The 23,763-nt window shown below is 31.3% G+C and overlaps 2 protein-coding genes across 3 annotated transcripts in view; both read right to left on the reverse strand.

Annotated features, from left to right (window-relative positions):
- The window catches only part of LOC124357173 (calcium uniporter protein, mitochondrial), a 433,451-nt gene extending 431,916 nt beyond the window's left edge, over nucleotides 1–1,535 (reverse strand). The window contains exon 1 of one of the 2 annotated variants that reach the window (XM_046808690.1): nucleotides 1,357–1,535. In XM_046808690.1, coding sequence (XP_046664646.1) covers nucleotides 1,357–1,461 — 105 coding nt within the window. In that variant the 5' untranslated portion in view covers nucleotides 1,462–1,535. The remainder of the gene's footprint in view (nucleotides 1–1,356) is intronic. The other variant, XM_046808691.1, reaches the window with a different exon arrangement.
- Nucleotides 1,536–6,932: 5,397 nt separating this feature from the next.
- The window catches only part of LOC124357174 (serine/arginine repetitive matrix protein 1-like), a 52,609-nt gene continuing 35,778 nt past the window's right edge, over nucleotides 6,933–23,763 (reverse strand). Inside the window, exons 13-20 of the mRNA XM_046808692.1 lie at nucleotides 22,755–22,827; nucleotides 22,282–22,452; nucleotides 22,035–22,147; nucleotides 19,555–19,719; nucleotides 16,683–16,746; nucleotides 15,368–15,673; nucleotides 8,783–8,887; nucleotides 6,933–7,726 (exon numbers count right to left, since the gene is read on the reverse strand). Coding sequence (XP_046664648.1) covers nucleotides 7,610–7,726; nucleotides 8,783–8,887; nucleotides 15,368–15,673; nucleotides 16,683–16,746; nucleotides 19,555–19,719; nucleotides 22,035–22,147; nucleotides 22,282–22,452; nucleotides 22,755–22,827 — 1,114 coding nt within the window. The 3' untranslated portion in view covers nucleotides 6,933–7,609. The remainder of the gene's footprint in view (nucleotides 7,727–8,782; nucleotides 8,888–15,367; nucleotides 15,674–16,682; nucleotides 16,747–19,554; nucleotides 19,720–22,034; nucleotides 22,148–22,281; nucleotides 22,453–22,754; nucleotides 22,828–23,763) is intronic.

The following is a 23,763-nucleotide window of genomic DNA, read 5'->3' on the forward strand; positions in this document are numbered from 1 at the left end:
AATCTAATCGTCGTGTTAACTCATTTATAAAATCACTTATGTTCTCTTCACCTGTAAATCGCTCGTCCAAGCTCATTTGCTTGTCTCCAGGGATAAACTGCTGCTGTTTAACTCGGTTATATTTTTAAGCTTTTGCACTGTGAACATTCAATTCTACCCCAATAATTTACTGAGAGAAAATGTACACTAATGATTGATGATGTTGTTAGGCTAAATCTTGCCATTCATTTTATTAAAACCCTATTATTGCTTAACTGTAAAACATGAATATGCATTTTCACCTATGCAGATGCTTATTATTGACAGTTTCAGATTAACATCTGATGGCCGAGATGGCTCCTCACACCAAGGTTGTAATATTTCCAGAAGTTAATTGTATAAGCAATGTTTTGACAAGGTGTGAACTTGTAAAACTTTCATATTAGTTATTATATCGGCCATGTAAAACTAAGAACTAAGAATATGATTTTCCATAAGGTTCTGGCTACAATTAATTCCTTTCAGTTTTATGACAATTTTCCTCAATCATACACGTGGCAGCAACATAAGTTGATCTTACGGTTTTACCTCTTACCTCATTAAGCTATGGCTTGTTACTGTTGCATTTGGTATTAATAGTCTTGTGTACAATAATGATACATAATAAACTGTGGATAACAAAGAGTGCAAAGAGTAATAATCAGTGTTTTGATATGATATTTATAGTAATAATGTTTTGCAAACCTATTGGTGACATGTTATAACGCTTTACAAGCTATGAGCTTTGCTTATTATTACCAACCACACGCTATATAAAATACACAATATTCTGTATTAACTTATATTCCTTACTAGCAGTGAATGTAATATATACAAAGCAGCCTGTTGTTTTAAACATTTGTCAGTTAAAATATTTTTAGGTTAGGATTTACTTTTTGCTTTTATTTAAAATTAAGTATCCATACTGAAATAGTTATGTATCATTACGATTTTATTTAATATAATTAGTTTGTCTACAAACATAAAAAGGCCTTAGGACACAATTTTAACAAACGTTAGTGATAAGGGACAGATTACATTCCAACAAAATTAAAAATGAAAAAAACCATTAAAAAAGTTACTTCATTCACTAGTTTCAAAACTAACCTTAAATTTCACCTAATTATGAGTTTTATTCCCATAAATAATTGTTTATCGTACAGAGTATTTCTGCCAATTGATAAGGTCCTTGTGCGAGGCTAAATTAAATATTCCGCCAATAGTTCAAAATAGCTCCTCCTATAACCCCGCCAGTCAGTGACAAGACAACTTCAACTTCTGTGGTATATTTTGTGTGACAACAACCAGCCATATGATAACTATGAGACAGAAGCTTACCTCAAGCAATTTCCCAGATCCCAGAAGGCAAGCAAAATTGAAAACACGATTTAAATCAACCACATAATGCACCTTGGTACGACACACTACACTCCCGACCGCCATGTTTCCATCCCACACTGTGGCGCACTCACCGGGCAAAGCTCGAATGAACGCGGCTGCATGATTTCGTCGCAAGAAATACGCGCCTCCAAATAATCGATACTGACGCATAGAATGGCCGACTATAGCGCCAGCCAACAATACGTCCGAGCGGCAAACAACGTAACTTTTAACACATTATCAATATTGTTTTATCGCTATTGAAAATGTATTAATGTTTGTCATTATTTATTATTAACCTTTTGCTTTATTATTTCCAGTACTCATTCTTAAAAAATGTTGTAGCAAAATTCCTCTTATGGGTTATTAAATTTGTGAATTCAAAATTCTTAATGCAAATTTTTATATTTTTACCTGATGAAATTAGTACACGTGGATCCACATTGTACACACACACACACACACACACGAGACTGCGTTTACAAATTTTGTAAATACCTAATCACTTGTGAAAAAACTTAAATTAAACCTCTGGGAGAGATATGTTTAAATTTGGGAGGGGGGATTTACAAAGATCATGTATTGTCGGATTTTATCTCTTGTGTTGCAAGTGCAGATCAGAGGCGGATTAGGATGGCGCTCGGGTTTCTTGCCTTTATTGTGTGTGTGTGTACACTATTTATTATAAACTTTGACTTAATTCCGAAATAAATTATTATTCCCTCACATTAATTTTATGGAATTCGCTGCCAATTATAAAAAAACGCATCATACATAACTGACTTCTACTATACTCTACAAGATAATAAGGGCAGATTGCTGTAACTAATATAAGGCCAAAAACGGGTTTTGATATTGGAGTGAGATAAAATAGCAAATAAACAAGTTAACAGGTACTTTGATTATTTATCAGTCTACGAGAAGATATTGCACCGAATGCTAAAATCTGTGCCACCTTGAAACATTGTGGTTGTGTGCTATCTAGCGGCAAAGTAAGGAAACACGGTGACTATAAATATATTACAGGAAACTAATAAAAACGTGTTATGCTGAATTAAACTGAAAATAATAAAAATACTCATCGCTTAAAATGTAATTCATACAAATGAGGTAATGACTATAAGATTAAAATAGGTTAAAACTCTGAACAAAAAATTTAGTACGGTATAATAATTCTTTATATGCTTTAAAGAACGTAATTAGTTTCATTTACCAAACGAAATTTCTGCCACATAATCCTCGTATAAATACAAGATCTATTCTCTGGAAAGTTTAAGCCAGGTATAAGATCATTCTTCCTGTATTTAGATAGGGAATAATATAATCAAATATAGTAGCTGTGCTTAGCATGTTTTAACTGATAAATACTGTAAAGATTATTTATTTCCTGCAAAACATACATTTGTACATAATTGCTTGACATATTGATGTATGTTTTGAGAGTGACATGGACAAATGCAAATCATTCTCATATAACACGATTTTTAGTATTGGATAATTGGGTTTTATAAGTAATGTAAATTTTATGTATTAGGCTTCTTGTATAATTATATCTAATTTAAATACCAGACTGTGATAAAGAAATGAAACATGTGAGGAAATCAACATGGTATGTCTATGTAAGTTAAAAATAACTAAATGTTCAAGTAGTAATTTTAAACTGTAGAATGATAAATCAATAAGTTAACCTGTTACAAAACATATTATTATAAGTTTACATGTGGTATTAACATTATGAATCTTATCTATTGCTTTCTGTTAAAACCTCAGGATAACATTATCTATAGGAAGACTTTTGGTTCTTGAAATTCTATATTTGTATTAAATATATATTTTTTTAACAATTAATTATATTTTCTATTATGGTATTTCTACTTGTTTGTTAGTCTATTGATTATCTGTTCTGCAGGAATTCTATTTAGGAATTGCGATTATATAAAAATTCACCTGGAACCAGAATATGCATTTGAAGTTATGTTGTGCAGTGGTCACTCTTTACATTGCCAGGCAGTTCTGTAGCATATCTTGAGATATACAGTCTAGGAAGTTTGTATTAATCTTACATTGGGCCAATGATCACCTTGTTTGGTGACCAAAGGTGCAAAAGAATGCAGCAATGATGATGAAACTCCATTGCATTTTGTGTCTATTGGTTTATCTCTGCCTCAGTGGAGTACAGATGTGATCCAGTCCAGCAGCAGCCCTTGAGCCTTATCTCCCCTTCATTTACATGTGAAGGGCAAGGCAAGCCTCAGTGTTGTAAGGCTGTTTTAAGAGATGGACCAAAGTTATTTGGCTGAACATATTCACATAATTAGAGAAGCTTGTATATGTTTATTTATTCCTCTAACTAAACGAATAAACAATTTTGATTTCATTATCCATTCCAGATGATCATAACAGAATTGCAGTTGGGTAGTCCTACCATTGTGAAGTGGGCACAGATGGATGAAGAAAGAAAGGTGGTGTCGGCGTTGGTGTAAAGTAAAAAACAAAGTAAATATATCCTATTTTACCAAGCAAAGTTAGGGCTAAGAAGCCCCCTTTAACACTTAATCTGGAGACCAATGACTTAAGTTGACTTTCGAACCACCACCAACGGTCGGCTGTTTGTTAGGACAGGATCACTCAGCGGTCACCCATCCAAACAGTAACCACGCTCGACATTGCTTGATCCGGTTATTGCAAGATAACCGTTGAACACGCTACACTGCGCCATTGGCGAATGATTTTCTGGTCATGAGGTGAGTAAACAACCTATTGGTGGGATGCACAAAAGTTGAAGCAGAAAATTTCACTTAAGTACTTCAAAGTAACATTAGTGGTGGAAAACATTTTTTTAAAATATGCATTACAAAGGTAAACTTAGGTAATCTTTATACATAAATATTTTGTGTCACAATGTTTGTTTATGCTAGTCTCTGAAAAACCAGTGAACTGATTCCAATTAAATTTTGTAGATATTCATTATTTGGTCCAACTTAAAAGACAGGATAGTTTTTACCTTGATTATAAACGTCAATTTTTTATTGGGAATTTGAGATAAGTTCCCAATAGATTAATAGATAAGTTGGGATAGATTAAGTTTCAATTCAATTCTAGAGCCTGTTTCATGTAATCAACTGTTATCGGTCAGGAAACCAGGCAAAGTTAACTGTGGAATAACAAATGCAAAGCCCAGAGTAAATTACAATTGCCATAAATTTACACATTTTCACAGATGTTCTTGATCATGGCAACAAGGCAAACTCTACATTGGTATCAGAAATATAATTCACTTTAGAAATTTGTCACTACTAGTACAAATATAATAATTCAGTGGTCTACCTTCAAACATATTATGCAACTTAGTAATGAATAGGCACAAAATAATACCCTAAAACTAAATGTAAAAAAGCAACTCTTGACTCCTTGCCTCAATGCAGACACAGGAACACTTGAGCTGCTTTCAGCATGTAGCAGGTTACACTGGTTTTTTTCCATGCAAAATGTTCTTGGATCGCTATTTATCTTGATTCATTATCTTTGTTGTGTTTAGTGTATTGTGACTGTGTATATGTAACTGAAGTGCAATGGAGGGAGGATGTAGAATACATTGGACAGTTGTTTTCTAACAGAGAAGAGTCTGATTTAAATTCAGACAGTTCTGATGATCACTATTGTGAACACTAAGTGAGTGAATATTGTTGTTGGACAGTGAATAGGATAAATTTAAAAAAAATTATTTTTTCAACACAAACTTTGTTTTTATAGGCTATGGGGTTGAGGGCTGAAAAACTTAGGTGCATTAAGCAGAACTGCCATTGTTGGCAGACTGGAAGTCCTGCAGTACATATAGCAGTGAATATATAAAATGGAACTAACAGTAAACTGAAACCTAGTAACTGGCAGTAGGATGAGAATAAAAATTACAAGACAGACAAATACACTGAAAACATGTGAGGGTTTATGATTTTATGATTTCAGAGATGTTTTGAACCATTTTCCTATCCAGTATTGAGTTGATTCTTTAACGTAGATCCATGATGATTGGACACATGACATACTTAAAACTTTGTTCATAGATGACATATTGAAAGTTGGCTGCAGAGTAAAAATTTTATTTAGGAATTTTTTATGGAACTAGATACATACAGTGGTCTGTTAAAAAAGTATATAAATTATTTACTAATAACCTAACTGGCCATAACTGTTCATCATTAAAATACTAACATTTTTAGTGCCAGACGTTTGTTTGAAACACACTAAGGAAGTGATTATATGAAGTAAAATTTAAATTTGTTATTGTAATCCATTTATTTGAAAACACAAAGTTCCTTACTAAAACCTGTTATTATGTTATTCATTACTACAGCACGAAAATCATACTATCCAACTACAAAATGTTTCTAATGAGTTATGGCAGAGAACACATCGTAAGTGACTGCTGCTAGAAGCCAGGCTTATTTTATACATTTTCCTACATAAAAAAACTTGATACTTATTGAGCTGTCATTATGCTATCGACTTGCTTTCTGTTAGGAATTAATTATAAGGCTATAAATAATTAACACAGACCCTCACTGTACATGCGTACGTGAAGCCACTGCTTGGTTTTTAGTTATCAATACCAACCAGAAGCATTAATGGCAGTCCCTTGAACTTTGAATAATCATGTTTGTTGTGTATTTCTGAAGCGTTCTAATTTCAGCAATTCTTGCAAGTTACTTAGACAAAATCACACACAATCTACTTTCAAAAACTTGTTTTAATTCAAAATCTTCAAACATTTTTTATGAGCAACATTCAAAAAGTAGATAGCAAAATTAAATCTTACCTTGATCAATTTATTTTAACATGTAAAAAAAAATGCTGACAGAAATAATAACAAATCTCATTTATCAAAAAATTTAAATTGTAAACATTACTAACCAAACCAACTATTAGCAATAAAATAATTGATTAACCAATTATTAGATTATCAATTTTCATCACTTACCTATGCATTATACATAATTTTGAACCGAACTTTGGCACTTAATGCATGTGCCTAAAACCTTCGATTACCCAAATACTGTCATTGAACCAATACATCTTTATTATTAATTTTTATCATAGTTTTTCTTGCTCCGCACGATACAAATATGACTGACGATATAACTATATGTGTCCTACTTACCTTTTTCAATTCCGATGTCTGATCATCAAACAACATTGAAAATGGGTGATATGTGTAACCTCAATTTAATTAATTTTGTTTCAAACAAGATATTTTAATAATGGTAATGGAACTAAAAATAATCTTTATGATGAGAGTATTTATTTTTGTTGCTGGGTGAAACAAACATTTAAAAGGTCAAAGGATATTACCTAGAATATCACAGGACCAGCAAATAACTAAAATGTATTCTAAGAACCACAATGATTGGATAGTTGTAAAACATATTCCCAATTACAGTTATTATTTGGGAATTATCCTTCAAAGACTGTCTATATTGACAAATGATGTGTTTATATTAAACCAGGTCTTAGGGGATACAATAAAAATGCAATAATGAATATTTTAAACACATTTTAATTAAATACATCTAGTAAGTCAATATAAAATAAAAGTGGCCATGTTTTACTAAAACCATTTCAACAGCAATTCAGAATACACGAAAAACTGGATATTCTTTTAAACTTGTAACAAATACTTCCTGAACATTTTGTGAAATCTTTCTTGTACCATTCATCAAATGAAATCTATGATCTTATTTAAATTATTAAAAAACTCACAATTATCTTTGTTAAATCTTTTTTATAACAAAATTTAAAAAATAATATTTATTATCTTATTTTAGTTGAACAAATCTTACATTCGTATTAATTATAATTCACAGTCATATCAATTTATTAATAAAAACTATTTATTGTACCCATTTGTATACTTTTCCAAAATAAATATCACCTTAACTTATGATTCATGTCTATAGCACTAGTTAAATAAACTACTTCGAGATTTTGTGAGTTTATTAGTAAATTGATATGACTGTGAGTTTTAATTAATACGAATGTGAGATTTGTTCAACTAAAATAAGATAGTAAATATTATTTTAAAAATTTTGTTATAAAAAAGATTTAACAAATTGTTCAGAAAGTATTTTTGATGTATTTGTTTTGAACAGTTATGACAATTGAAAACAAAAATGTAATAATGAAATTAACTTCATCTCAGCAAGTCTTAACAACACTACTTGCTGCTATCACTTCTCTCACTTGCAGCTTCTCGACTCTTCTTCATGGACTTGAGAGCTCTTTCCCGAAGTCTTCTCTCCATTTCTTCTGCTTCAGACGCATCTTCGGACTCCTATAAACCAATGCCACGTTCAATATAAAATGCTTTATTTCATTGTTAGATTCACTTTATTAATTTAACTATATTAGTTTTAAGATTAACTTAAATTAGAGTGTGTTAGTTTTTAACACTTTTAATGTGAAATTGCTGAGACGTGATTTATTACAATCAACATATATTTTGTTCAATAAAGTAACAACCTACAAGGAAAACCTATCTATGTTTAGTCATGTAGTATGTAACTGATATGAAACATGTTCTTTACAGAGTGAGTAATATTTCATCTAACCTAGCTAATGAAAAACAGACAGATCGGCCAGACATGATTATTGTATATTTATTAGTATCGGAGACCTTGAATCTGATTCAAGCCTTTAAAAATTCTAGAATCAACCATTACAAATCTGTACAGTACAAAATTTAAGTTACTTTACATATGACAGATCAAAGAGGGTACTTTTAATACTAATGACTGAAGAAATTGACTGATTACTGTAGTGATGGCGGGGTGAGATTGGTGACCTTGGTGTGACTAATACAGCAAGACAATAGCTTTGCAATACAAAGGAGCAGTGCAGGAAGCAACATCATTAACCTACATTTTCTTACACTAATATACTGTATTATTTTTGTATTTATGTAAATCTGCTTTTTGCTTTTTTTTAAAGGAGAGGCTGATCTCTTTTTTAGCTTGTCCCCATCACCCTATGTGAGGATTTTAACATAAAGAATAAGGCTGAAAGTCGGTACAGTAAAAGGTTGACAGTATTGATGAAAGGTACAGTAAAAGTGCACAGACAGGATTGGAACCTGTGATATCTCTAGCTAAGAATCAAAGTTCGAGGCCCTAGACCACTTGGCGATCACCTTGTGTAAGTTCAGAGGAACTATTAATGACAGTTGTTCAGCAACAATTGTAGTCTATTACATGCTCCTTTACGCTAAGTACTAGGTTACTGATTATATTTAAACATGCTATTTAAGTTAAAACATAACCAGTTCCGCATTTGTTAATAATGCAGTTTCAATAAATGAAATGTTCTGTTAACCAAAAAAATTTATACTTACATCTGTTTCGGCTTTACGTTTTTTGTGCTTCCTGTGCTTCTTATGCTTCTTGTGTTTTTTGTGTTTCTTATCTTTCTTCTTCTTTTTCTCTTCAACTTCACTTTCCTAAAGATAAAAATGTATTAGTATACTAATATTAAAGGCAAATTGCCTAAAATTAAAGGCACTATATTACATTTAATACTATATATTTAATATAAAATTTACAAAATAGTGAACAAAACAGTTAAGTTTACATCACAAATCAAGACCAAAGCTAAATTTTGATATTTATTCTTGAATAAAAAGGTATAGATATCAGAGTTTGAAAGTTGACTGCAAACTAATTAATACAGCTACAATAACAGGAGTTATATTATTACAATTTATCTTGTTTATTTGTGTTTCAAAATGTAAATCTGTTTACTAACATTGAAAAGTTTTTATATTGATAATAGTGAAAAATTGGTTTTTGAGCTTTTAACGAAACTGCAACTTCGAACATTCATAATTTGGAAACTATAGATATGAGCCGCTCTGAAAGCGACCTGTGCGAAGATTTCTTATGCATAGGGGTAGGGAGGAGCAGGAGCTCGACCACGCCTACTGCCACCCCCTCTTTTACTGCTCAATCTATTTTCTCTAAAAGACAATGGGAACCGAGTGCTTTGCTTTACTGGAACGTACAAGGGATCGTGGACAAGACCGATGAAATTAGTTTAATACTGAGAAAGTTCAATATTGCTGTTGTTGGTATCTGTGAACACTGGCTTACTCGAGACGACTTACATAATGTGGTGTTGTCTGTATGGTTTTAAACTGGCAAGTGTCTACAGTAGACCGTCTTCAGGTAGGCTAGAGGTGGTACTGCTATTTATATTGCGGAGGAGTTGAAATTTGATGAACTCGTGTATCTTGTTGAACTTTCGATTTCCCATGTTTGTGAGGTTGCTGCAGTCCTCATTCATGAAGTCAATGTTATTTGTTTGGAGATTTACCGTGTACCTGATAGTAATAATTTTGATATGTTTATTGAATGTTTGGTTTAATGTATTGAATGTTGTATGTCTTAGAAAATAAGTCTAATGCGTCTGTTATGCTATGTGGTGACTTCAATGTTGATTTGTTGGTTGATAGTGTTAATAGATCTATATTTGTTAACCTGTTAATGAGTTTTAACTTAGTTTGTACTGTGGCGGATGTTACCAGAACCTAGTCTATTTGGTAAATATGGGTACCTGCATTGATAATATTGCCACACAATTCACCAAGACAGGATAGTGTCTGCATGTGTTGAGCCAACGGTTGTATCAGATCATTATTCGGTTATTTTACAAATGCAACTAAACACCAAAGATAATATACAGTTAAATACTTGTAAGCGCTCTCACTTGACAAGACCTATTGACGAAATTAATGTTTTATATTTTATAACCTTACTTAGAAAAATAAACTGGTTTGCTCTGTATACTCTGGGTACAGTAAATGACAAGTTTGAATATTTTTTTAGTGTATTCTTGAACATTGTAGACACGGTTTTTCCAACTAAGTTTGTGGAGTAATAAAAGGAATAAGCCTCTGAGGCCTCTAGGTGGTATTACCCAGAATCTTTTCTGATCTCAAAGAACAATGCCTTACTATCTACAACCTTTTTAAAGACACTGGTCAAGCTCGCTATAGAGAATCGTATAGACAACTAAGAATAATTTACAGACATGAAATTTCATCGGCTAAAAAAAGCATATTATTGCAACAGAGTTATTCAGGCCAATAATAAACCTAAAGCCATATGGTCTGTTATTAAGGATGGCATGAGTACGAAATGAAAGGCCTATATGTGATACACATAAACTTGGATTAAAATGTGATGAGTTCAATTATTTCTTTTTAAATAATGTTGAATCTATTGTACAGAATATACCTGGGTCTCGTCATGATGTTACATACTATCTTAATAAGTTAAGTCATAACCAAGGCTGTGATGTTTTTTCTGTTGGTAATGTAAGTGTAGATGAGGTATATAGTGCCATCCTCTCTCTTAGTAATAGTGTTAGTTTAGATGTATATTGGTCTTAATTCACAAATATTAAAACTTGCTGCACGTTATATTGCAGAGGTTATGGCCTATTTGTTTAATCAATGTATTGATAACTCAGTGTTCCCTTTACATTTGAAGTTATCAAAAGTAGTTCCTTTGTTTAAAAAAGGTGTAAAAAACTGATTATTGTAACTATCGGCCAGTGTCCATAATACCTGTTATTGGAAAGGTGTTTTGAATTGTTGTTGAATAGAAAAATAGGTGGCTATTTTGAAAAACATAAGCTATTTTCTGATGATCAGTTTGGATTTAGGCCTAATAGAGGCACATGTAATGCTATTGTTAAATTTATGAAAAATTGTATGAATGGCCTAGATGTATAAAAATAAGGTTTTAGGTAATTTCTATGACATGTCGAAGGCCTTCGATACTATATCACATAGTGTATTATTAGATAAGTTAAAATATTATGGTTTCGATAAATCTGCTTTGAACTTAATTAGATCTTACCTATCAGAAAGGCATCAGTCAGTCTACTATAATAATAATTTTTCTTCTTATTTACCTGTACAGCTAGGGGTCCCGCAGGGCTCAATTTTGGGGCCTACCATGTTTATAATTTACATCAATGATCTATCATCAGCCTTTACAAATGATTATGTAAGTGCCTACATGTATGCTGATGATTTAGCTGTTCAAATTAATTGTAAATATGCTAGTGTAGCTAATCACCTCCTTATGAACTTCTAACTCCATAATCGAAGATTGGACAGCTGCCAACTCATTATGTTTGAATAATGATAAAACTCAGAGTATTGAATTCAGCTTTAAAACAAGAAATGAGGACAGTGTTAGGTTTTTAGGCCTGTTCGTGCAATCTAATGTTAAGTGGAACATTCATGTTGAAAACTCTATGTAAAAAGGTTTCTAAAGGTATTTTTATGCTTAGAAAACTTAAATCTTTTGTAAGCATAGATGTGTTGAAAGCTGTTTACTTTGCCCATATTCAAAGTCATTTATCTTATGGAATTATTGTGTGGGGGCATTTTGGTAATGTAAGAAGACTATTTTTATTACAGAAGAGAGCAGTTAGAGTAATGTTTAATGTTAGTAGTAGGACGCACTGTAAGCCACTGTTTAAGCAACTTGGTATTTTAACTATTATTTCTTTATACATTTTAGACTGTTTATTTATATATCAAAACTAATTTAGATACAATTCCTACAAATAATTCTATTCATAGTCATTTTACCAGACAAAACAATTTCCTTAGAGTAAATCAGTGCAATTTTCAAACAACTATAAACAGTTTTTGTGAATTTGGTCTGAGGCTTTATAATATGCTACCATACAATGTTAAATTGCTCAATGTAAAAACATTTTAAAAATGAAATTAGATCTATTTTATGTGATATTTGTGTATACAATGTCGAAGAATTTGTTAATTTCTTAAAAACAAAACAAAAAAAAGTTTAGGTAGATGTTTGTGTATGTGAACATATTTTTTAAATTAGTATTTTATAGCATGCTGTATGCAAATGATGCTTTATGACACTATTCTCTGTATTATTTGTACAGTTTATGAATAAAGAATCTTTTGACTTTTGACTTTGACTGCGTTGGTGTTTTGGAGCATCACGCTGTTTTGTTATTCTCGTTACTGTCCATTGCACTATTTAATGTGTTAGTATAATTAAGAAGCATTTTAACAAAAGTTTATTGTTAACATCTGAACAGGTACATTTACGATACATATACTTTACACGTTTACCACTGTTCTTAGTACTCAGAATCATTTGGAAGTAACAGTAACTGGAAAATGTGACTATACCATTTTAGAGGTACTCTGTAACGTATGCTTCTAAATACGAGTACATTTAGTACTCGGTTATTGAAAAGTATTGGGTACAGGTAAAAGCCAAAAGAAATAATAGAAAGTAACCTCACTTTCGTATTTTGAAATAAATTGCTCTTCGCTAGGAACAGGTTCTGTTCATCTCCCCTTCCCCGTTGGTGTACCCCTGATCTGATATATGTTGTACCATCATTTTTACGTAACTGGTTAACCCTAATATCTAGAAGAAAATACTGACAATATTTTATTTTCATATTTGTAAATAGAATAACTTTTGTGCATAGTTATAATAATGTTGAATGACAAATGAAAAATAAAAAACCTATTTAGGGCACACTCTTACAGAGAAAACACTAACCAATCGTTGGGTTAATGCATACAATAAGGAGCAGAATGGCAGACCCAGTATTCAATTCGACTACTTTGTTGATCTAGTGAACAGAAACCTGCCATTTGATTGATTGATAATGGTGCTCTATAGCTAATGAGTGTTTTTACATGTAGCACAATCATTTATCTACAAGGTTATTCAGTTATCATTTTATCTAGATGGGTTCCTAATGCTCATCAAAAACTGCAATAAGCAAAGAATGTGCAATACACAGTGTTATTATTACCAACAAGAAAATAATGTTGATATGTTAACCCACATAGTTACGAGAGATGAGAAGACATGGATATCGCCCACCAATACAACAGCAGATAATACAGTGTCAATCATCTCTATATCCAAAAGTAAAGCTATCTTTTTGGTTGAGTAAATGAAATACAGGTTAACACCCTAGACTTGCACTGCAAAACTGAGACATTTGATTTTAAATGAACAAGAATCTAGAGTCAAATAACTCATTTTATCAATTAATAAGAAAAATCACGTGTGTCAAAGAGCTTTGAAAACCTTAACCCTTTTAGTGCCAGACAAAAAATCAAAAGTTGGTCTGAGAAATGCCAGTGAATTTTCACATAATACTACTGAAGGATTCCAGGCCTATTTCAGCCGTTTTGCAGTGTTTTACTAAAAACATTGTAAAAATTACAAATATTGAGATATTTTCCTAACTTTTTCATTGTTTTGCAGTAAAATAAATTCCCTTATAAAAAACTATAAAGCAAATTATATTTCTAAATGTAATTAACTTAAATTTAAAAAAGTAGACATTTTACTTAGTTTTTATTTTTTTCCAGTTTCACATGAAAAATAGTACTTTAAAAAAATTATTTCACTATAACACATACTATCACTTGAAAGAGGAATTAAAACTGAATACACACATAAAAAGTTTTGATTAATATTTCAAAAACAAAAAAAATCATGTTAATTTTTTTAGAAAGTTACCTTTTCACTTTTTTGTGTTATTTACACTATTTAGCTTCTTTATAAAGCTTATAATATTTTCCACTATGAAACCATTAAAAACTGTCTGAAACTACTTTTTACTTAAAAAATAATGTACACTTTGTAAAATATATTTTAAAAAAATTTACACACTTTTGTACATAGGTATTATATTTAGGCGGTAACACAAATATGGTGAGGCAAACATAAGGGATGCAATCCTCAAATCATCTGGTTCTAATACGGCAAGAACTGTATTCTCGCTAAGTGGATATCGCGAGCGTTTCATTTGATTGAAGTTTACTTTTTATGTTAGTAAAACATTGTTAGTAAACTATTTATCAACAAACAAACACTGTGGAAGCAGCAACACAAACAACCAAACACAGAGGTTAGACGTGAACTATCAGCTGACACAACTTTGTCTGATGCAACAACCACGGCCATTTCTATCATGGCTAAACACCTGACTAACCTTACGATATTACTATTATTATTTTTTTATGTAGATTGGTTCATTCTGATTTTTTGTATACCAACAAATTTATAACAAGTTTAAAAAATGATTGCGGTATGACTTTTACTCCGAACGTCCGTATACGGACGTCGGCATTCTTCGGTATTATTCAAACGTCCGTATATACGGCCGTTGGCATTTCTCGGTAGTTTTTCAAACGCGTTGGCACTAAAAGGGTTAAGGTAAGACATATTTGTAGATCAATGAAAAAGAAAATTTCATATTCTGAACCTACTATATTTTTTATTTTTAAGATGTTTTATTTAAACTCTTATTATCTCAACTCTTTTATACACCTCCATATATGGAAGAGACGACAGACGTGTCTTGTTCATATTTCAACAGAGAGCAAGACAAGTCAATAATTTAAGTATTAATTATTTAAGCATTCTATCATTCATATTTATTATATGCATAGACTTAGGAACCCTAAAGTGTAAAAACTTGTTCAATTCTCTTAACCAATCCAGGCTTTTTAAAAACATTAAAATAATCCCATTTTAAAATTTTTTCTACAAAATGTAATTTTTTATCTACGTTGAACATATAACAACCAACAGCCTTCTTGACATACTTATATTAGAATCAGGACGTTATACCATCTGTGCTAAATCTGCTTACTTTATAAATTCATGACTGGTTTATTCTCATACTTTTGTATTTATACTTATATTCTATACTTTCTTGTTGACAATTGGCCTTATAAAGGATTTCTTGTTATTTAAAATAATGTAGTGAAAGGGTAATTTACTATTTATCAAATGTAAATAAATATAATATCTTGGTGTATATGTTTTTGGAAATAAAAAATGATTCTATTCTATTCTATTCTACAATGTTTGAAAATTAAATGTCAAACCTCTGATTCTGATGAGGAGGGAGTTTTCTGTTTCTTCTTTTTCTTGCTTCGTTTGGATTTTGTCTCCTCTTCCTCTTCTTCTGAAGATGATTCTTTTTTCGGCTTTTTCTTTTTGGGTTTTACTTCTTCTTCTTCATCATCATCATCTGATGAAGAAGATTCACGTCTGTGTTTCTTTTTCTTTTTTGTTTCTTCGTGAGATGAGCTGGAATCATGCCTTTTTCGTCCTTTCTTGGGTTTGTCATGGTCAGATTCGGCAGATTCGTCTGATGAATCGTAAGACTTCTTTTTCTCTTTTTCACGAACCTAAAACATTACAGAGGAGTAAAATAACATGAATTAATGTTAACAATGTTTAAATTAGATGTTATATAATGCAAAAATGTTATTATGATAATGTTAACTCTTTGCAAATTGCTGACATCCCCCAAATCAATATAACATGTTATTATGATAATATTAACCCTTTGCAAATTGCAGACATTCCCCAAATTAATATAAAAACATATAAGACCATTGTTGCCCATTTGCAAGTGCTTGAGGAAAAAGCTATTATACAATGAAAATCAAATATACTTTAATTGTTTTATTAATTGCAAGTGAAGAATGTGAGACATGTATCTTACTATGACTAAGAATTTAGAAAAACTAAATATGAGTTTAATAAAAAATGTAAATGTAGTAAATAAATAAGATTAAACCAAACTTGCATGTATCTTTTTTAAAAAAAAACTTTGGTTCATACCATGTGAAAGATAATAACTAAATTTGTATTTATCAAAATAAAGTATGGTAATATCACTGAAAGTAAATTAGGGATGATTTTTTAGAACACATACACATACTTCTGTTTACAAAATGAATAAAAATAAAATTATGCTCATACCCGAAGACTTTGATTAAACGTAACATTTGCTACATAAAGTACTATTTACATATTTAAGTTATACCATGCAATAAACTTCGATAATCTAAATACAGTTTTTATGTTATAAATCAAATCCTATTGGCTACTTCTACGACCCGTGTGACTTCCAGCAAAATGTGACCATGGCGTGGGCTATGTGGTACTCAAAAGAGCTAAACAATGCAAAGTAAGTAGCATTACAAACAGAGAAAAATAATAAACAATCATATTAACGTTTTGATTAATCAAATAAGCGCCACTAAATAATCACTCTAATTCTGAGTGCTAGTGTTACAGTACGGATGATTGAAGCCCTGTCATGTGTATAAAAAATTCCAAAGATTAGCTTATTGGATTTTATTGAAAGAAAAACCTGCAATTGAAGAGAAAAGGAATAAGTTAACTTACTTCTTTCTTTGCTACAGGTGATTCTGATCGCTTCTTGCTAGGAGCTGGCTTTCTTTCTTTTGATCTGAAAAAAAAAAATTATATTTTTTAAATATGCATTAACCCTTTTAACCCCGACGTCCGTACTATATGGACGTCGTAAAAATGGCGTCAACTCCCGACGTCCGTATAGTGCGGACGTGCACTTTTTATTACTCTACTGGCCACCTATTTCACCAAATGCTTTGAAATTTCACAGACTGGTGCACAAAGATATTTTGCATCGAAATATATTAGTTTGTAATGGTTTGACTTCGTATTTTGTCAGTCTGTGAATGAGCAATTGCAGTTCGTCTCGACTGACTGCTCACGCTTGTTGCAGACAGCTGTATATCACGTGGTTGTGAATATTCCATTTTCTTCACAGTTTTAGGTTAAAGCAGTATAAAGTACGGCAGTTAAAGTTTATTTTATTATTTGTTTTATTTCAAAATGAGTAAAAGACATCGTTCAAAGTCTCCCGTAAGTGAAAATACAATAATTAGTAACCTAGTTGCAAATGGTGTGGATGTGATTAGTGACGACGATTTGAGTGATGGATATCTTGAACATTTACATTTTGTAGTGATGTAAATATTGTTTTAAAACTTTTTTAAAATTTAGATTATGAACAGTTTTAGTTATTTTGTCAGAAATAACTTTGGTTTTATGTTTATTTTAAGTACTGTGAATTTCAAAGGTCTTGTTACATTGCCTTGCCCAGAAATGGCAAAAAGAAAAATTTACACGGCTTTACAAAAATTGATGTTACTCCACTTGTAAATAAGGTAGGCCTATAATTTTTGTTTCGTTTTATTAAGGATTAAATATATCATAAAGTAAATGGGTATTTTTGTGTCAAATATTTTTTTATCTATATGGTTTCCATGATCAAACTTGAAATTTTTTCATTTTTATTTATTTTTTATATATGTATATGCATTAAAAAAAAATTACTTTCAAAATAATAATTTTATTTGTATATTTCTGTAAGCTACATGTATAAAGAAGTAAAAGAAAAAAAGAATTACCTAAATATCTTAAAAAATAACTGAGTTATGAATTTTTTACAAAACCCTTACATTTTGTCTGAAAATGACTTGGGATTTCTGGCACATCACTTGATTTAATGGCCGGGGTTAAAAGGGTTAACATGGAATACATTATAACACACATATGACAAGGATAGGATCGATATGAAAACATCCTATTTTCTGAAAACATAATTAGCCAGACGGAACCGTCTTCTGCTTTAAATCCATAAGGAGCTCCTACAATCTAGTGTTCAAATACAAAGTTCAACTCAGTGATAACCACTTAAAGTGTTGAATTTAGCTCTAGTTCACCTTCCTCAGTGCAGTGTCTGAAATCTGACGCTGTCAGAGACTTGACTCCTAGAATCTGGAGCTATATTTGCCTGAAGATATCCAAAAGAGTTGGGAACAAATAAAGCTCAAAATTACTCTTTAAATCGTTACGACATCAGAGACACCTAGACTACGAAACATAGTGTAATTTACATGTAGAGGTATTCTCATTGTCGTAGCTGGAGCACAATTGAGTGTATTACAATGTTTTAGACACAGTCTCTCAGCATTCTGAGTTCTGGTGGAGCAACCGAGTTTTTTACACACAACGTAGCTATAGTGGGTTGATTCAATGTGAATATTAAGTTTTGCTTCAGTTCAAATTCCAGAATCTGATCTGGAGCTTTACTATAGCCAAGTTAACCATTCACAGTTAAAACGTTATAATGACTTAGATAATAACATTATAACCATTACTTGCTTGAGGATTATTTTTCATATTCGTTGATATAGAGGTACAACGGAATTTCATGCAAAATTAAACTTCAAGAGGATTTTTGAAAACAGCTACACAATAAGCTTCAATAAGTGGAACTATGAGGAACCAAATGTTGCAATCAAAAGTTTTCCTACAAGTCTATTTTACGGCTTATTTCTGCATATAGTTCTAATTGTTCCCTTATTCAATATTTTTTCATTAAATTACAATTAACTATAATTACAGTAAAAGGATATTTACAACACAAGGATATTAAGGTAATACAGTCAAACTTGGATAAGTCAAAAAAGTTGGTCAACATTTTAAATTCAAACTTTTAGATATTTCCAACTTTTTAAATGTACATAAACAATAATACAAAGTCTGCAAACTCAAAATCTTGGGTGATTTTATATTTTTATTGGCCCATTAGGCTCAAAATTCCACTGTAATACAGTTAATGGAGATTTCAAAATCCTATTTTTGAGAAATAAACTTTTTCTTAACCATATTCTGGATACAACCATTACAATAAAATTTCTGACCTCCGAGGCTCAACATTGGGTGGGACCAAAGAAATTGATTTTCAATTTAATCCTCTCCTGGTCATATATCATAGATTTACATGAGACAACAAACACTCTACTTTATAGGCTTTAGCTGTTAAGTTCTGCTTTCTAGTAGCAATAATATGAATTATTACAAATTATCTGATTTCAGGAGTTCTCAGTATGGTCAGAGGTACGTGCGATTGGAAGTGAGCCAGACAACAGTGCAAAGACAATAAACAGGTGTATGTCTGGCTGGCTCCACATGCCTGGCCTCTTATGATAGTCTCTTGAACAAAATACATTAGATGGTAACTATAGCGCATGCCATGCTTTTATTTATATTAAAAAAGGAGTTTATCTATATGATTTTTAAGATTCACTGGTAACTGTCAATTCCTGAGGGTATTATGACCAAGAGAGAATTAAACAATTTTCTCAACTATCAGCTGATTATCATACAATATTCCAAAAGAAAAGGAAATGTTGAAACCAAACACGGTTTAAAATTAATGGTTTACCGTTCTCTCTCCTTCTCTCTGCTGCGGTCCCTTTCCCTTTCTCTGCTCCTGCTTCGCTCCCTGTCTCTCTTTGACGGCTCTTCACTTTCTTCTCTCTTAGGTTTCACTGGGGGTTTTTCTTCCTCCCTTCGGTTAGACCTTGGTTCACTTTCTGCAGAAGATGATCTGCACAAATAGGAGGGGAACAATGAATATAAAAACCTCTATAAAAATGTTATGTACTTTTCTTTAACCAATATCAAACAATATAAATCATATCTACCATCCAATACATTACTATTTGGACTTTAAAATAGTTGTTAGAATATCAGTACTAGTGTTGAGTTGTGTTGTAGATCAAATGTAAATAAACATGAGTATGTCTAAGAGTAGACAAACATATTCAGTCTTGGAACAGCAAACAATATTGTAACTATTTAGAAGTTAGTGTTAAAGGGTGTTAGTGATGAGCAAATCCATAAACAATAGATTCTTGAATATTGAATCCCAACAGCATTTTTAACTCAAGTAAGATTTAACAAACTCATTCGCAATCCAGGTTTTGTCATTTAACCCTTTGAGGCTGTCTATAATATACAAAATAATCCAAGAATATCACTCTATTGTAAAGAGATTTGCAGAGGTTCAAAAAAATTATTTACGAACAAAATCATATCTCCTACCTCCTACTTTAATTTGATAGATTATAATATGGGCTTCCCGAATATATACCTTTAATTAAAAAAAAAAAACATGGGCATGTATTTGCATCACTTACAAAATGGATTTTAAACTTATACACTTGAAATGTTTTAAACTACCACTATTTTATAAAATAATATAAACATAATATATTTTACACATAAAATAAATATACAACTACAAAAAAATAATGATAGCCTTTTTTGCTTCTCATAAAGCAACTGACATTTGCGTACAGGCACAGCAGACGCATGACACTGTATTAAGACAAACATAGAAAATACAAATTGCAAGCAAAATATTACTTACACAAACAAGATAATTTAGTAATTAAGTTATCTATCTATAGTTTTTCATAAGTACAAAAAATAAGTTGTAGTACTTGATAATTTGCATACTGCTGATGCCGGTCACACACAGTAATTGTGGCGATGCAGAAACATACACGAATAAATACTAACTGAAATAAAAATAATCTTTAGAAAAGCATGATAATTTGTTAGGTTGGTGCTATTAACATTTTTTTCAAACACAAAGAACGACAGAGGAAGTTTTAGCCATTGGTAATTTACGTAGTGCCAATGATCTGTGAAAAATACAGCAACTCGCAGCGCTGTGCTATCATAAATTATTAAAAATACCAACTGCAATAAAAATATTATTTACAAAAGCACATTAATTTACCAATTAGATTGTCTATTTACAGTTTTAAATACAATGTATGGTACAACAAAGTGTTTGAACAATCGATAATTTGCCCACTGCTGATAAACAATGACACGCAGATCACCACCAATTTATTCTCAAATCCAAGTCTTTGTCTGATCACATCACATCACTGATGAGTGTAAAGTACAATATTTTTAGGTATGTACATGTAAAATCTTTGATAATGTAAAATATATTATTTCTTGTGCAACCGTCTTCCTTTAAAGAGTCCGCACTTTTCCAATACCAAACTAGGATACCAAAAGTCTATACCAAAGAAATTACATTCCCATACCAATATTATGGTCATGTTTCTCGGTTCTCAATTTGAAACCTATTTCTGTGATATTTTTAACAAAAGAATTAGAAAATGGCAGAATCTAAAATACTGTATCACTATTTTAAATGTGTGTAGCTCCGCACAACTTAAGTTAACTGGAAACTACACATTTGTAAACTACATTATGTAAGTGTACCATCATTATAATTGGACCATAAAACTAAATAGTTAATACTTTAATGGAGGCTCCCTTAAATACAACACCAGCAGTACGATTTGTCATCTTTGACTCTGATAAATTTGGTGACAATTTCAAACTAAAATACATTTATTAGTAAACCTATTTTGTTAGGAATTATATTATATTATAAAACTGATGTGATTAGTAATGGTCGAATGTCAAATTTTTTAATATTAAATCTGATTAAAGTGTGTGTTGTACGAACATAGACATTAGGAACACAGACTACAAGTAAACAGTTTTTAAATGTATGATAAATTTAAAAATTAATTTAGTAATATATCTAAGGTTTTCGACAAAGTATGACAAAAGATGATAAATTATACATCAGTGATTTGTGTACAGCTGATCGGCTGTTGCCAGCTACAAATAGACAAGCTCCGATGCACCAATATAAAAATAGAATAAGTATCTAAGATTCCAGTTTCTAAAATGATCAGACTCAATAAAATAAACCTGATGGTGTCTTTTTTACAGAATCCATTATCCCTAAATAATAAATACAATATGTAAACATGGCTTTGGTTTTTCTCTACAAGTAAATTTAGTTTGAGTAATGTTTATCCGCACCTGTCTCTGGTCGGGGGTTTCCTGTCCCTTCTCCTGTCCTCTGGTTCCTCACTCTTTTCTTTCTCATCAGGTTTCCTAAACGGTGATGGAGTACGTGACAGACTGTTTGAAAACTGGAAAAGAAAATTAGTTACAAAATAAGAACTTAAGTTGAAAAAAATTGTAATAAATAATTTAAAACAGTTTTGAAGCAAATTTATAAATTTTCTAGGTTTTAAAAAGTTATGTTAAATTACATATAACTTACTCTATTATTTTTTATGGATGTAGGAGCTGTTGAAGGAACTTGAACTTTTGTGGCATTAGGAACAGGGGAAGAGCTGTCTCGCCGCCTCTTTGTTTCTTTCTCCTTCCTTCGTTCTCTATCTCTTCTTTCATCCTCTCTTCGCCTATCTCTGTCCCTATCATTGCTTCGAACCTAAATTATAAAGCAAAGTCTATTAACTCAAGTTACAACTATAAATAATAACCTTATTGTCATTTTCTTAACATACACAAACACTCTGTATATAACATGTCTCTCTTAACAGCAGTACATTCATCTTCTTACATCTGATGAATTACAACATATTGCACAACATACTTGAATGTCCTATCGCCAGAAAATGGGTAAAACTGAATCACAAGTAACGTAACAGGCTAGCTCTGATACAGATAGAAGTCACATTGTACCTAACATGTTAACTATATTCTCAATATGATAAATAACTGGCTACTTACGGGGGATCTAGTCCTTGATCGCCTACGGGAAGTTGATCTGGAGCGTCGGCTCCGTGAACTGCGAGGAGGTGTCCTATAAAAGATTATGTACAGGATTATCCTCACTAAAAATTCTTGCTTGAAAATAAATCAATATAAATAATTACACATACTGATATAATATTTTTGTAATGTACTGAGTTCTTTTACTTTGAATTTTTTTTACATATGTTTGTATTTAACAAAGATTATTCCTGTCTATGAAGACTCAATGGATATAAAGATACTGATTGATTTACTATTAAAAAAATCAAGTATTAAATTATTAGAACTGTACATTTTTTAGTTTTGTTCTATTTAAGTAGCTAATAATTTTTTAATCATATGTAATAAATCATATGTAACTGATAAAGATGTTAAATAGAAGTTTCATACGAAAATGTTATTGAAATTTTTACATTTTAAAAATTTATTATACAGTAATAATAGATACCACACTTTACTCTCTGGTAGTTTTCTGAGTTTTGGATTTTAAATCGTAATACACTTCAGAAAAAGATAACTTTTGAGGTTTGTTAATATTATAAGTATAATGGGTCATGAGTTTCCAAGAACTCCAAACATAACATCATTATTGGAGAGTTTATTTAAATTAATAGATAACATCATTGTTGGATTTAACAATTTTTGTGTGGTAACATTATTGTATTTTATTTTGAAACCAAAATACAATAATGAAGAAGATATTTTTATTATAAAAAAATTCTTAGCCTGAGTCCACCTCATGTATTGTTGAAAGATCTACCTTACCCTTCTTGGTCTCTTAAAGACTTCTTGTTTTGATTTTTAACACATTCGAGTCTACGCTCGAGCCAGACTCGAGCGCCGTTGTTTAATCACCCGGTCGGCGCTCGAGCGTGACTCGAGCACAGCTTTGCCGATTGATATACGGAGTTGCCCGAGTGATATTCGAGTGCCGTCTGCTGCATTAAAAAGCCAGCTTTGTTGGTTAGTTCAGAAAAATTCCGCT

Source organism: Homalodisca vitripennis, chromosome 3, assembly GCF_021130785.1.
Source record: "Homalodisca vitripennis isolate AUS2020 chromosome 3, UT_GWSS_2.1, whole genome shotgun sequence".
NCBI lineage: Eukaryota > Metazoa > Arthropoda > Insecta > Hemiptera > Cicadellidae > Homalodisca > Homalodisca vitripennis.